Source organism: Carcharodon carcharias, chromosome 14 (genome assembly GCF_017639515.1).
Source record: "Carcharodon carcharias isolate sCarCar2 chromosome 14, sCarCar2.pri, whole genome shotgun sequence".
Classification (NCBI taxonomy): domain Eukaryota; kingdom Metazoa; phylum Chordata; class Chondrichthyes; order Lamniformes; family Lamnidae; genus Carcharodon; species Carcharodon carcharias.
Genome location: NC_054480.1, coordinates 116,992,145 through 117,005,506, shown reverse-complemented (window position 1 = coordinate 117,005,506; position 13,362 = coordinate 116,992,145). Strand labels below are relative to the sequence as shown.

At 39.1% G+C, this 13,362-nt stretch overlaps 1 protein-coding gene across 2 annotated transcripts in view; it reads right to left on the bottom strand.

Moving 5' to 3' along the window:
- Window positions 1–218: 218 nt before the first annotated feature.
- The window catches only part of timm44 (translocase of inner mitochondrial membrane 44 homolog (yeast)), a 68,350-nt gene continuing 55,206 nt past the window's right edge, over window positions 219–13,362 (bottom strand). For both annotated transcript variants that reach the window (XM_041204125.1, XM_041204126.1), the window contains exons 12-13: window positions 7,271–7,381; window positions 219–631 (exon numbers count right to left, since the gene is read on the bottom strand). In XM_041204125.1, the coding sequence (XP_041060059.1) occupies window positions 512–631; window positions 7,271–7,381 (231 nt within the window). In that variant the 3' untranslated portion in view covers window positions 219–511. The remainder of the gene's footprint in view (window positions 632–7,270; window positions 7,382–13,362) is intronic.

Below are 13,362 nucleotides of genomic sequence, written 5' to 3'. Positions count from 1 at the left end.
ACACCCACAATCATCTTTTGTATCTGTCCCAGAACTGCAGGTCAAATGACTATTGGACAGTCCATCATTTTGTTTCTGGTTGATTTCCATTGCACAAAACTGATACTTACCCTAACATTCTCCTAGGATTGGAGATCATTTGGGAATTTTAATACAATGGCAGGGAGGGTGGAACAACAAAGGAAACTGGTAAAAAGGGAACACTCAACCAAATATCATACTGTTAGAAAAAAAGTTCTACTTTTTATTTAATACAAATTATTTACAATACAGCAGCCATGCTTAATTGCCATTGCCATCCATGGGCTCGGGTACACTTGCTTTCATAAACGGTCTATGGTGGCACCAAAACCTCCTCAGTCATCTTTTGACACATAAGCACCCTTGAGTCTTAAGGCTCTGCTGGATGAAACATCATGTGGTACCGATAAAGAATGTGGCCACACTTTGGCAGAGACAGAGGCATTTCATGATGGAACAGTGCATGAATCCTGATTCGCAAGCCCTTCCCTTATAGGATCTGTTCTGAGCTTGATGCAGAAATATCCAGAAGCCTCCATGCAGCATATGGGTTAAGCTCATCTTGATCTCTGCAAAGAGCCCACACATAAAGCATCCTCAATACTTTATCCTGGGAGAGATATAAAAAACGGAGTGGGGGTGGGGAAGGAAAGAAAAAAAATGAGTACATAGCGTTCACTGCAAAACACTCCAGCAATTATCATTAAAGCTCTTATACAACTTACTGATTTACTGCTGTCTGAGTGAAATACTAACATAAATGGAACCTCGAATAAGGCCTTAAAATGAGTCCATCAATATGGCCCATTTTAAAGAGAAGGCTAATTTAATATGAAAAGTTGACGCAGCAGTCCTAGAGCAGACAGTCTGTGTTCTGTAATGTAAATCAAATCAACCTACCCATCTCTCCAATTACTATAATATCACAGGCTTCGAGAAAAAGCTTTGAAGTAACCTATTATTAAATACATCTATAAATTTTAACAAACATTTGAATTAAGACAGGACTCTGCTGCCCAGAAGCTAACTAATTATAACTAATTACACATGCCTTTAATTGTTATTGAGGTTTGAGGCACTGGAATTGTTAAACTTAATTAAAAAGTAAAATACTGCAGATGCAGGAAATTTGAAATAAAAATAGGAAATGCTGGAAAACAACAGGTCAGTCAGCATCTATGGAGACAGAAACAAGAGTTAATGTTTCAGGTCAATGACCTGCCGTCAATTTTGATAGGTCCTCAGCCTGAAACATTAACTCAGTTTCTCTTTCCAAAGATGCTTCCTGATCTGAGTATTTCCAGAATATTCTGTTTTGATTTATTTAACTTCTTTTAAATTCAACAGAAGAACATAAATTTCAATATGTCACCACTCTAGGGGTCACCATGATAGGCACCACATTATCCTGAACATGAGGTGTTGAAAATGATTTTCTTCCAATTACCTTATTCAAACTCAAGTTGCAAGTTTTTTTGTCAAAACCTTTTGGATAGGCAGACATTAGCACCAAAGCCACAAGTTTCCACAACCATGCAAGCCAAATTATGTTTTTATTACATGGGGTTCCAGAAATTTTTTAATGACATTCTATGGGTCTATCCTTTCTGCTTTGTAAATGGCAAACCAAAATGGCCCCACAGAGTGTGTGTCTGAATGCATGTTTCGTCCTACGTGGCATTGCTTATGATAAGTTAGATGATACACTTTTTAAAATAAGATATGGGTGTTAAAACCACATCATGCACAACACATTATTCTGCTGTTAAGGTGAAGCTATGTACCTTTAAAGCTACAAAGATTAGCTGATGTTACATATAGTCATTTGGTAGTACAGAATTTGATATTGCTGAAAAAAGAGACAATGCTGTTGAAGCTTTTCATTTTGCACTCATCAGGTTAGCCATTCCCTGGTTCGTTCCTCATGGCAATGCCTTGGCCAATCGGAATCAATCTGCCTCGTTTGAATTTAAACAAAAGCTTGGCAGTTAACTGTTCTTTGTTACATTCTCCATGGCTATGCCTCTACCAATAAGAGTCTACTTGCCAACCAATCAGCACTCTCTTCTCATGCAGTATAAACTGTTCTTCCCTTTAGAATTGGTATTCTTGCGAATCTGTCCTGACGAGTACAAGATGTAAAGCCTTGACATCTCTTCTTGCAGCAAAACTGATGTTACATAAATACTGGGTGAGTTCATTCAAAGATGATTTGATATTCACCTGGGTTTGTTTATGGAAAGGTTAGTTAAGAGTTGGGAGAATCCAGTAATTTCCTTTTCTGATCATTGCAAATGACAGCAAGACATTTGCTTGAATATATATAATTAACCTATGTCAAGTGTGACACAGGAAGTATGATTGTTCATGTGACAGTAAGCATGTAAAATTTACTGTTTTTATCCTTTATGCAAATGTATAAAAACATTAAAAACAAGGTTAAAAAGTTCTGAATCCGCAATTTCTCAGTGTTATAGCTTATTACAGATACAAAACAATTTTAATTAAAAAAACACAAAAAAAGTAATTTCCTCTGATTCCAGTCACACACTAACTGACCTTACAATGGGCAGAATTTTCTGCCTGTTGGGCAGGCGGGCCCAACCCAATCTCCAGCGGGGAGAATTACCCAAAAGCGAGAGTGCACTCTTTTGCACATGCGCATGAAAGAGCGCACATCTCCCTGAGGCAAAGCGAAGCCTCATGGAGATCGCTTCCACTTTGAAAAAGATTAAAAATAGAAAAGAAAAATCCCTAACATGTTCTCCTCATGTGACAATGTCACATGAGATGGGACATGCTCATAATTTACACTATAGCTTTATTAAACTTTTTTAAACCCTGCACGAAACCTCATCCTGCCGGTGGATGAGGTTTCATGTTTTGTCTATTTGCCGCCGGGACTCCTGGCCTGCCCGCCAACCTTAAGGTTAGATGGGCAGGTCCTTTAATTGTTTAAATGATCCTGTCAATGGCCTCAATTGGCCATTGACAGGTCGGCGGGCCCGCAGCTGATTTTGCTGCGTCCCCGCCTTCCTGAAAATTTAAATGGGCCAGGATGACATTGGGGGTTCCGCCCGACATCATCCCACGTCATTTTACGCATCGGCAAGTGGGCCCTGCCCCCTGCTCACCGACAGCAAAATTCTGCCCAACGTGTTTATTTCCAGCAATTAAATATTGAAGCTGTAAAGTGACAGGCAAATTGCACACAGCTTCACCTTAATAATGTAGAAAAATGCAATGCCCATTGCATCTTATAAAATTCTACACCTGACAGAACAGCACATCTTAAGCTATTGGATCTAGTAATGGGGAATGAACCAGAGCAGATAAGAGAAGTAAAAGTAGGGTGACCAGAAGGCAATAGTTACCATAATATAATACTTATTTCTTTCTCCATCATAATTTTAAAGTGCATGACAGAAACCTGGTTGATAGATTGGAGAAAAACTGATTTTCAGAGATTGAGAATAGAACTTGGGAAAATAAAATGGGAAACAAATATTGGTAAATGACCATGTGGAACAACAATGAACATTTAAAACCGTGTACAACAGAGTGCAAGAAAAGTATATTCCACTAAAAGGAAAGAACCAAATAAACACTTGCGAGACTCCACGGAAAAATTAAAACAAAGAAGAAAATGAGGGTTAGGAAAGTGGTGTACATTAACTATTTAGACAGCAGAGGAGTGCATGCCAAGAAAATTAAGGGATTAGCAGGGATGTCAAAAAAACAATTAGGAAGGCAAAAAAAAACTGAAATTAAATTATCAAGGAACATAAAACAAAATTCTCAAGTATTTTCCAGGCATTTCAATTAGAAAAACGGGCTGAAATCGGACCAAGATAATACCACAAGCAATGATACAGACATGGCAGAAATATTAAATAATTATTTTGCTTTGGTATTTACCGGGGCATAGAACTGGTAGGCTGACATTGAATGAATAAGCCTTCACAATTTAAAGCATCCATGTTTAAACAGATAATCATTTATATCAGCAAAAAGTGATAACATAATAGATTAATGTAAACTTTTAAGTTGCTAGCCATAATGTCTTAAGTGCTCGATTTATTTTGGGTGAAAAAGCTATGCTTTCTCACTAGTTTGCACATTTTTAAAGTGCACTAAATTCAGGAATAAATAAGTAAATAATGCCTCATTAATCATTGATTACCTTTTGTGTGCTTAACCCTTCTAATCCCCTCTAAGTGGTGTGGGGTTTACAGTTTAAACTAAACACTGATTGCAGTTTAAATAAAGCTGCAGCTCGGAGAGTGCAGCTGGAAACAAACGAGCAAAAGGTCACTGCACAGAAGGTATACTATTATTGTAGTAACATACTGTAATAGCACTAACCACATTATATTGGCCATCTTGCATAAAGGACAAATTGTGTCTTTATGAAAGTATTTTATTATGGGATCAAAAATTTGGGAATTAAATATGCTAAAATTATTTTAATGTGTTAAAGCCCCAGGCCTCTGGTCCCATGACATGTGGTGTTACCTTTTTCAATCTGCTATTATGTTTCTTGGCTCACAGATTCTATAATTTTAATCTGTAATCTGTGTAAAGTGCTGATGCCTCCACAGTCTGGATATGGAGACATGGAGTTACCAGTGGGTATCTAGCTGGTGATACACCAAATACATAGGCTCTGATTTGCTGACTGCCATGAAAGAGAGATGAGTTGATCACAAAGAGTCAGAACACTGGCATACCATGTGGGCTGCTAATTAAATTTAAAGTCTTAAGTGAACCTAAAAAATACAAATAGATTAAAGAGCTAACACCGGTGATTAAAAGGTTTTACATCTATGGATAAAAGAAATGGTGAAATAAATTTGATGTAAATATGTCTATAATAACTTAAAATGTTGCATTTTCATACATTTCCTGCCAGTTTTTTTTCTAATCGAAATTCATGTGAGCATGTTTATAATAGAAGCTACCTATGTAAACTTGTCATGCTATAATTACACTCTCGGGTATCGCTGAAAAAAGAGACATGTCTAACCTTTTCATCTTGCACTCATCAGGGTACTCGCAAAAGTACCAATATGAGGGGGGAAAACAACAATTTATACTGTATGTGAAGAAAGTGCTGATTGGTTGGCAAGCGGCGTTGCCATGGAGAATGCGCCACTGATGGTGACTGACAGTTAACTGCCAAGAACTGTTTGAAATTAAGGCAGCTTGACCCTGATTGGTCAAGGCATTGCCCTGAGGAATGAGTCAGTGAATGGCTGTCACTTATTTTGTTTAGCTGAAACAGGCACAATGTATGTACATGTTCATCCTGTCTGCAAAGAACAGGACCCTGTGTATTAATATATGTAACTTCATTACGCAGAAATGCACATTAAGCGCCCGACTGACAGCCTTAAATTGCTTGTCAGCATAATTCTTAGCACATTGAGGATTATTTAGCAAATATTGTCCAATCATGGAATTACATCTATTGTTGGACAGCGGCTAGGATGCGCTGTTTGATACGATCCGCCAGTCCTTGAGATGTATGGCCTACATACCTGGCATCACACTGGCACTGAAATTCATATACCACATTACTCATTTTTGTGATAAGCAGAAAGTCTTTTTGGCTTGACAGCAGCATCCTGTTAGTGGCGAATACCACTCGTGTTGCTACTGCATAGTAGCAGCGTGAAACAACTAACTTCATCTGTTGCTCAAATGTTTGAGATACCTTGCCCTTCCAGGGTTATATGAGGTAGACTGGGCACTTTCAGGGCCGAAAGTGATGGCCTTAGGCCCGTTCATGAGTTTGCGTGATATACAGCGCAAATTGATCTGATCAGGGCCGAAGGGCCTTTTCCTGTGCTGTACTTTTCTTTGTTCTTTGTTCTAAATTATTTTAAAGCTGCAGCAACATATTTCAACACAGATCTCCCCCATCCTGGAATAACAATTGCAGTTGCTGACAAAATAATGATCTTATATGTCTGTCCCAGATCTTGGGCAGCTTGCAATAGACTAAGCGCACAGGTCTACAATTCTGGGTTGCCACACTTTAGGAAGGATGTCAAGGCCCTGGAGAAGGTAAGGAGGAAGTTTACCAGGAAAATACTAGGGATGAGGAAGTTCAGTTATGTGGAGAGATTGGAGAAGCTGGGATTGTTCTCCTCAGAAGAGAGGAGGTTAAGGAGAGGCCAAATCAAGGTATTCAAAATTATGAGGGGTTTGATAGACTATGCAGACCATTTCCTCCGGTAAGTGAGCTGGCAACCAAAAGTCATAGATTTAAAATAATTGGTGAACAAACAAGAGGGGAAATGAGAGAAATGTCTTTATACATAGGGTTGTTAATATCTGATTTGAAACCCAATTCTTGAAAGAATGATGGAATCAGGAATTTTTAAAAGATAATTGCACATGTACTTGAAGGTGACTAATTTACATGGTCCTGGGGAAAAAGGACTTGGGTGTGGGACTAAATTGATCAGCTCTTTCAAAGGGATTGCACTGGCATGACATGCCTTTTACGCTGTAAAATTCTATGTGGACAGGATCATAAGAAAACCAACCAGGGCTTCTGCTCCTGATCACCATACAGCAGTCCTTCCACCAATATCTTTGATGCTATCATATTAGGGGGACAATTGTTTGTATTTACCATTGATTCAGGTGCCATGTTAGCCAATGGCATCATTTGCTTAAACAGACTAACACTGGTCAGCACATTGCATAATAAAGAATGTAGTTCCGAGGGCCCCATGGTTCAAGTGCCGGCTTCAACTGTTTTGGAGCTCAGTCCTAAGCAGCAGCTCTGTGCGAGAATTCTGTTCCTTCATGACTGATGTCATTGAACTGCACTTCCTTAGCTTCTTTGTGAAATGAATGCCTTTCAGGCTTTGAGGGGTCTCCCAAATAAAAATCTCATTTGTGTTTCTCCTATTCTATCAGGATCAGGATATTGCCCCTGGGTTTCGGTCACAAATCTACACAGTGAATGTCAGCAAGTAATTGGCCAAGTGAAGGGTAGGGGAAGCAGGGAGAATCACAACCAAGTCTAATACTATTCTCAGTATCAGTGTGCAGTTTCCAACCTAAACTATCTCAGTATAGAAAATGGGAGTTTTCAAGGACAAAGATGTCCAAACACCCAGATGTCCACACCTCCCTGGCTTCTATCCTTCAGTCCCTTCTTTCTCCAGAAACAAGACATAATTTGCATTATGCTCATCACTTGTACAATTTCAGGGACTCTGAGTTTACATACCGGGTCGCCCTCCACCACCTCTCCACTGTGGTTCTTGATGACCATGACAAGCTGAGCTTGGAAGGTGATAATTAGAACGGGTCCCTGTTCCATCATTTTCCCCATAGCCAGCTGCAATCAAAGAGAAAGAGTGTCAGTCAGCAAGGAATGCTCCTTGCTTCTAGAGTATCACAAACCATCAACACATTCTCTTTTACAAGGAAGCTTCACTTGACAGTTCAATTCAACCAGCAGTTTAAAGAAGCCGAATGGAGTGGGCTCTCCTGGTTGTGTGTCATGAAATGCATTTTCACTGCAGTGATACCAGAATAGGATAAATCAATCGATGGAGGAAATTAGATTTTTCTTATGCTATTGAAAAGCCTAACACTGTGCACTGCACTGAGTTGAGATGATGATGCACTATTTACAATGCCATTCCTGTTTTAGTTTTCTGCCTTCCCATTGTCTCAGCTGGTTATAAGGCAATGAGTAGCTGAGTTAAATGGACTAGAAGTCTCAGATTCAATTCCAAGTCTGTATGGAGTTTGCTGACTTCAGCTGAGCCAGGAGAGGTGCTAGAATTGGCCTCCAGATTAGAGGGGGAAAACATCAGTCCAAATTGCTGATCAATGATGCCTTTGCAGTGCACTCTATCAGATAATGACAAGATTAGGCTTCTAAAGCAGACATCGCCTGCTGATGTTCACTGCCTACAATTCACTTATGAAGAAAATGACAGTGAAATGCTGGAAAGTGACTGGTTTCCATGGAACCACATCCCAACAAGATTCATTGCGTTCAGGGGAGTGGCAAATTGCAGTCAAAAAATATTATCTAAAAACCAGAGGTTTCAGTCTTCAAAATGTAACTTGCTGCAAAAAGGGCACAGGTGGAGTGGAGTGGGAATCCTAAAGACAATTCTCACAAAACAAGGTTTCAATTTTAGCTAGACTGCCAGCGATGGTTTGAGAGCAGAAATTACTGCTTCACCATACATAAACATCATGGGAAGAATTTTCCGATTGGTGATGGGGACGAGGCCTGCTCGCTGATGCATAAAATGACACACAGTGACGTCGTTAAGGCCATTAAGAAGGTAATTAGAGTTTTTAAGAATGCTGCCTGTCCAACCTTAAGGTTGGCAGGCAGGCGAAGAGCCCAGTCAGCCTTCGCATTTTTCATGAAGCCTCATCCACGGGTGGGATGAGGTTTCATGAAGGGTTTATCAATTGAATAAAAATTTTTGAAAAAATTAATGGACATGTCCAAGCACGTGTCAGTTTCACATGAGGAGACATGTCCTTAAAATTTTTTTTCTCCTTTATTAAATTTTTCAGAACTTAAACTAATCTCCCTGAGACCCTGGGTCAGGGAATCCGCCCCCTGCCCACACAGGGAGCGCACTGTGCTTCCAGGTGCCCGTCACATTGGGCGGGCCTTAATTTGCCCACCCACGTAAAATGGCGGCGGTGATCAGGTTCACACTTGCTCCTGCCCGCCCCCACACAACCCCCCTAAACCAGGGGGGGGGGGGGGGGGGAGATTTGGCCCAATGACTCTGCATTCCCACCAAGAATTTGGGGCAGAATTTCCTATAACAATTTATAAGGAAACAATCTAAACACAAACAGCACAGGTTAAATAAGTTATTTTCTTGCCGCTTTGAAGTTTTAAAACTTGCAGAACTTTTAATCCAGAGACCTGAGCACCAAAATATTAAAAAGCATCAGGCTATAAGAACTTAATGTTGTATCATATTCAGCTGCTGGATTTCATCCAAAAAAACAAGATCTCAACACTCAAGGAAACATGAGGTTTTTTTTTTTACTAATGTCGTCCCATTATTGTGCTGTGGGTGAAGTTTAATTGTTACTGTTCCATTTTGTAATAGAAAACATTAATTAAAAATGCCATCATTATTTAAACTAGTCAAGTGTTGGATGAAAGTTGACAGCACTGAAATACAGAAATCAGACCGTGGCATACAAGCAACGGGAGGCGTTCAGAGTAACTTGGGCTTATACCCCTCCTTATAATGAAATAATCATTTACAATGTGCTTCATTATGGCCTACTTCTTCTCCTATTTCTTATGTTCTTAATTATCATGATTGAACCCGAATATGTCACCAGATTACAGCTATAAAACAACCAGAGGGTGAGAATTTTAAGAAAGCTATACATTTATCTAGTGTTTTATCTCATGTCCTAGAAATGTCTCAAAGTACTTTACATTAAAAAATACAATTATACTTTCAAGTGAAGTGATTGTTGATTTACAAGAAAATGTGACACAGCAAGATCCCAAAACAGTAAATATCAATTAAACAGTTTTGTTGTTGTTGGCTGAGGGAGGAATGTTGGCCAGAGCATCAGGACACTCCTGCTCTTCTTTGGCAGGGCCATGCCATCTTTAAATTCTACACGAACAGATTGTAATAACTGACAGTGCAACACTCTCTCGGTACTAAGCTGTGCCAATTTAGATTATCTTAAATCCTGCAGTGCAGCTTGAAGATGCAAACTTCTTACTCAAGAGGCATTAGGGCTACTAACTCAGCCAAGCTGACACTTATCTTTATGTATGTTGAAGAAAACAGATAACAGGTAGCTTAGCTTATATGCAGTTTGGAATGGGTCACTGAGTTATTAATACAAAAGGTATTGCTCTTTTTCATTTGTTTCCCAGGTCCTGTTTTTGAATGGTTTAATGTCACAGGTCTTTATGTTCACACTATGTTTGGTGATCTTCTAATGTATGTCAGTCATGCACAATAAAACCAGCGTTTAGCGTTAATTTTTTATGGGACTGAGGGATAATACACACAATCACACAGCTGACTTGTGTGAATGTAGCTGCTTTTGGCAAGTAACTGATCAAAAAAGCCCAATGTTTCATTTAGTTAATAGGTAACTTTTTTCACTCCATTTTATTTCCCTCCTCTGGGGGTTTCCTCAGCATCCCCATTGTGCCACTCTCCCTACCTGCTACAAAAGCAGCCACACACCATTGTGTCGGAGAAGGAAATAAGGGCAGGCCAGAACACAATCCCTCAACAAAATCATAAACGGAAAATGTTGGAAACTGTTAAACTGGAGACCCTTCACCAAAACATATTAGTTAAAATGTTAGCCTGTCTCATTTCGGAGGCTGATGGACCAATGTATTTCCAAAATTTTCTGTCCATTTCATGTTTTCGGTTTCTCTTTGTAGCTAATGCCAATTTCTGCATTCTCAGGCCTCCTGACTGCAGATTTAGCTCAAAGTTTATGCTGTTTGGTCAGTACATTCTCATTAATATTAACTGCACTGAAAAATAGAAAAACAGCATTAAGTATTCACTGAGACCGTATAGCCACTTCAAGCATCCACCAGCTTCAGGGAGCATGTACAAACTGTCAATAATTCACTAACTAATGAAGTCAAGAATCACTGAAATTTGGCTGCAAAACACTTCAGAACATTGGATGGGACTGTCTTGACTGACAAAACATATCACTGATAAGCTTATTGTTAAAGGTGAATGCTGTGATCATTTCTTTATATAATTGATGTTATTCAGTAACTTGGGTGCAAAATATATTTAGTGCGTGGCTGTCACATTAAACAGCTGAGGGCTGGAAATTCTTCAATCACAGTTGGATGTTTGCAGATTTATTCCTTTTGCTCAATGCAATAAGCCGTACTAAGGACGAATAGATGAAGGGCATTTAGCCGTTTCTTCCTTTTTACCAATGCCAAATTCAAATACAGGTTAAGCTTGTGGTCTGTATCCAAAAAGTCTGATGGTTTTTGCCATGCAATGCAACTTCCATTTATCCAAATGGAGGATCTAGGATCAAAACGTTATGATGATTTTATAGCAAATAGGGCAGGGAGGACTCAACCGAAACACAGTGCTTCAGAGGATAACAACAATGTACATTTATATATATCAACTTTAACATTGTAAAATATTCCAAGGCACATGAAAAGAATGGAATCAGGAAAAAAATTACATCAAGCCAAAAAAAATTAGGGCAGGTGATCAAAAGGTTTCAGAGATGGGGTTTAAGCTTCTTAAAAAGAGAGATGGGAGAAGTTAAAAGGAGATAATTTCAGATCTTAAGGCTTAGACATCTGTGTGCACAGTTATCAATGGTGGCGCAAAGTAATCGGAGAACGCACATGAAGCTAGACTTAGAAGAACATGGAATTCTCCAAAAAGTTGTGTTGGGCTGGAGGGGGTTACAGAGATATATTGTTGCTTTACATAAGACCCCATTTCCTGTTCTATGTGCAGCTTTGTGCACCTAATCACAGGAGGATATTACTGCCCTTGAAAGGGGGCAAGTGTGATTTGGGCTGTCAGGGATTTATGCCCTGAGGAAAGATTGGTTTGCCTCATTTGATAGAGAGGCATTTAAGATTAAATTATTCAAGCCTTCAGAAATTCTGAAGGGATTATAAAACCTTGTTGGGCAAATTGTCTATTATGGCAAGAGGTTAAAATTCCAGGGGCACAGATTATAAATCAGAAATAGAAGGGAAGTTTCTTTCAACCACAGAGTGATTGAGTTGTAGAATTAGTTAACAGAAGAACAGTGAGGTGGACAAAATAAATATAGTTATCATTACATGTATTTCTAGAGAGCAAAAGGGTTGAAAGCTTGAGAATTTGAACTAAGATCAAAAAAAGACAGGTTTTTGGATCTGATGGTCTTTACCCTTTCTTGAAATATTCTTGTCCAAAACATATGGCAGATAAAGACAAATGATTTTTATGGAGAAAGAGATGGTAATTTTGACAAGCAAATAATTAATTCTGTTTTTGTTTACTGTTATTGATGCAGATGGCTCAGAGCAGTTTGCTCAAACTGTCTCATCCATTGATCATAACTGGCATTGCAAATGTTATACCCTTGTTCAAAAAAGGGTGCACAGATAAGCCTAGCAACTACAGGCCAGTCAATTTAACCTCAGTGGTGGGGAAGTTTCTAGATATGATAATTTGGGACAAAATTAATAGTCACTTGGGTGACTGTGGTTCATTAAGGAAAGCCAACATGGATTTAAGAGAAAATTGTGTTTAATTAACTTGCTGGAGTTTTTTGATGAGGTAACAGAGAAGGGTTAGTGAGGTGTTGCTGTTGATGAGGTGTACATGGACTGATAAAGTGCAGCACAACAGAGTTGTGATCAAAGTTATAACTGATGGAATAAAAGGAACAGCAGCAACATGGATACAAGATTGGCTGAGTGACAGGAAACAGAGAATAGTGGTTAATGGATGTTTTTCAGACTGGAGGAAGGCTTGTAATGGAGTTCCCCAGGGGTCGGTGTTAAGACCCTTGTTCTTTCTGATATATATTAATGACTTAAGACCTTGGTGTACAGGACACAATTTTAAAATTTGCAGATGATACAAGACTTGGAAGCATTATGAACAATGAGGAGAATAGTGTGGAACTTCAGAAGGGCATGGACAAGTTGGTGGAATGGGTGGAAAAGTGGCAGATGAAATTTAATACAGAGAAGTGTGAAGCGATTCATTTTGAACAGAAAAATGTGGGGAGACAATATTAAATAAAAGATACAATTCTAAAGGGAGTACAGGAGCAGAAGGACCTGGGTGTGTATGTGCATAAGTCACTGAAGGTGGCTGGACAGATTGAGAGCACGATTAATAAAGTATACAGCATCCTATGTTATATTAATAGGGGCATAAAGTACAAAAGCAAGGAGGCTATATTAAAATTGTATAGAACACTGGTTCGGCCTCAACTGCGTACCGTGACCAGTTCTGGGTGCCACACTTTGGGAAGGAAGTGAAAGCATTGGAAAGAGTGCAGGAAAGATTTTTTAAAATGGTTCCAAGAACAAGGAACTTTAGTTACGTAGATAGATTGGAGGGGTTGGGACTGTTTTCCTTGGAGAAGAGTAGGTTGAGAAGAGATTTGATAGAGTCATACAAAGTCATAAGGGGTCTGAACAGAGTATATAGGATAAGGTTGTTCTCACTGATGAAAGGGTCGAGAATGAGAAGGCACAGATTTAAGGTAATTGGCAAAAGAAGCAATGCTGTCATGAGGAAAATCCTTTTCACGCATGGAGTGGTTGAGATCTGGAAT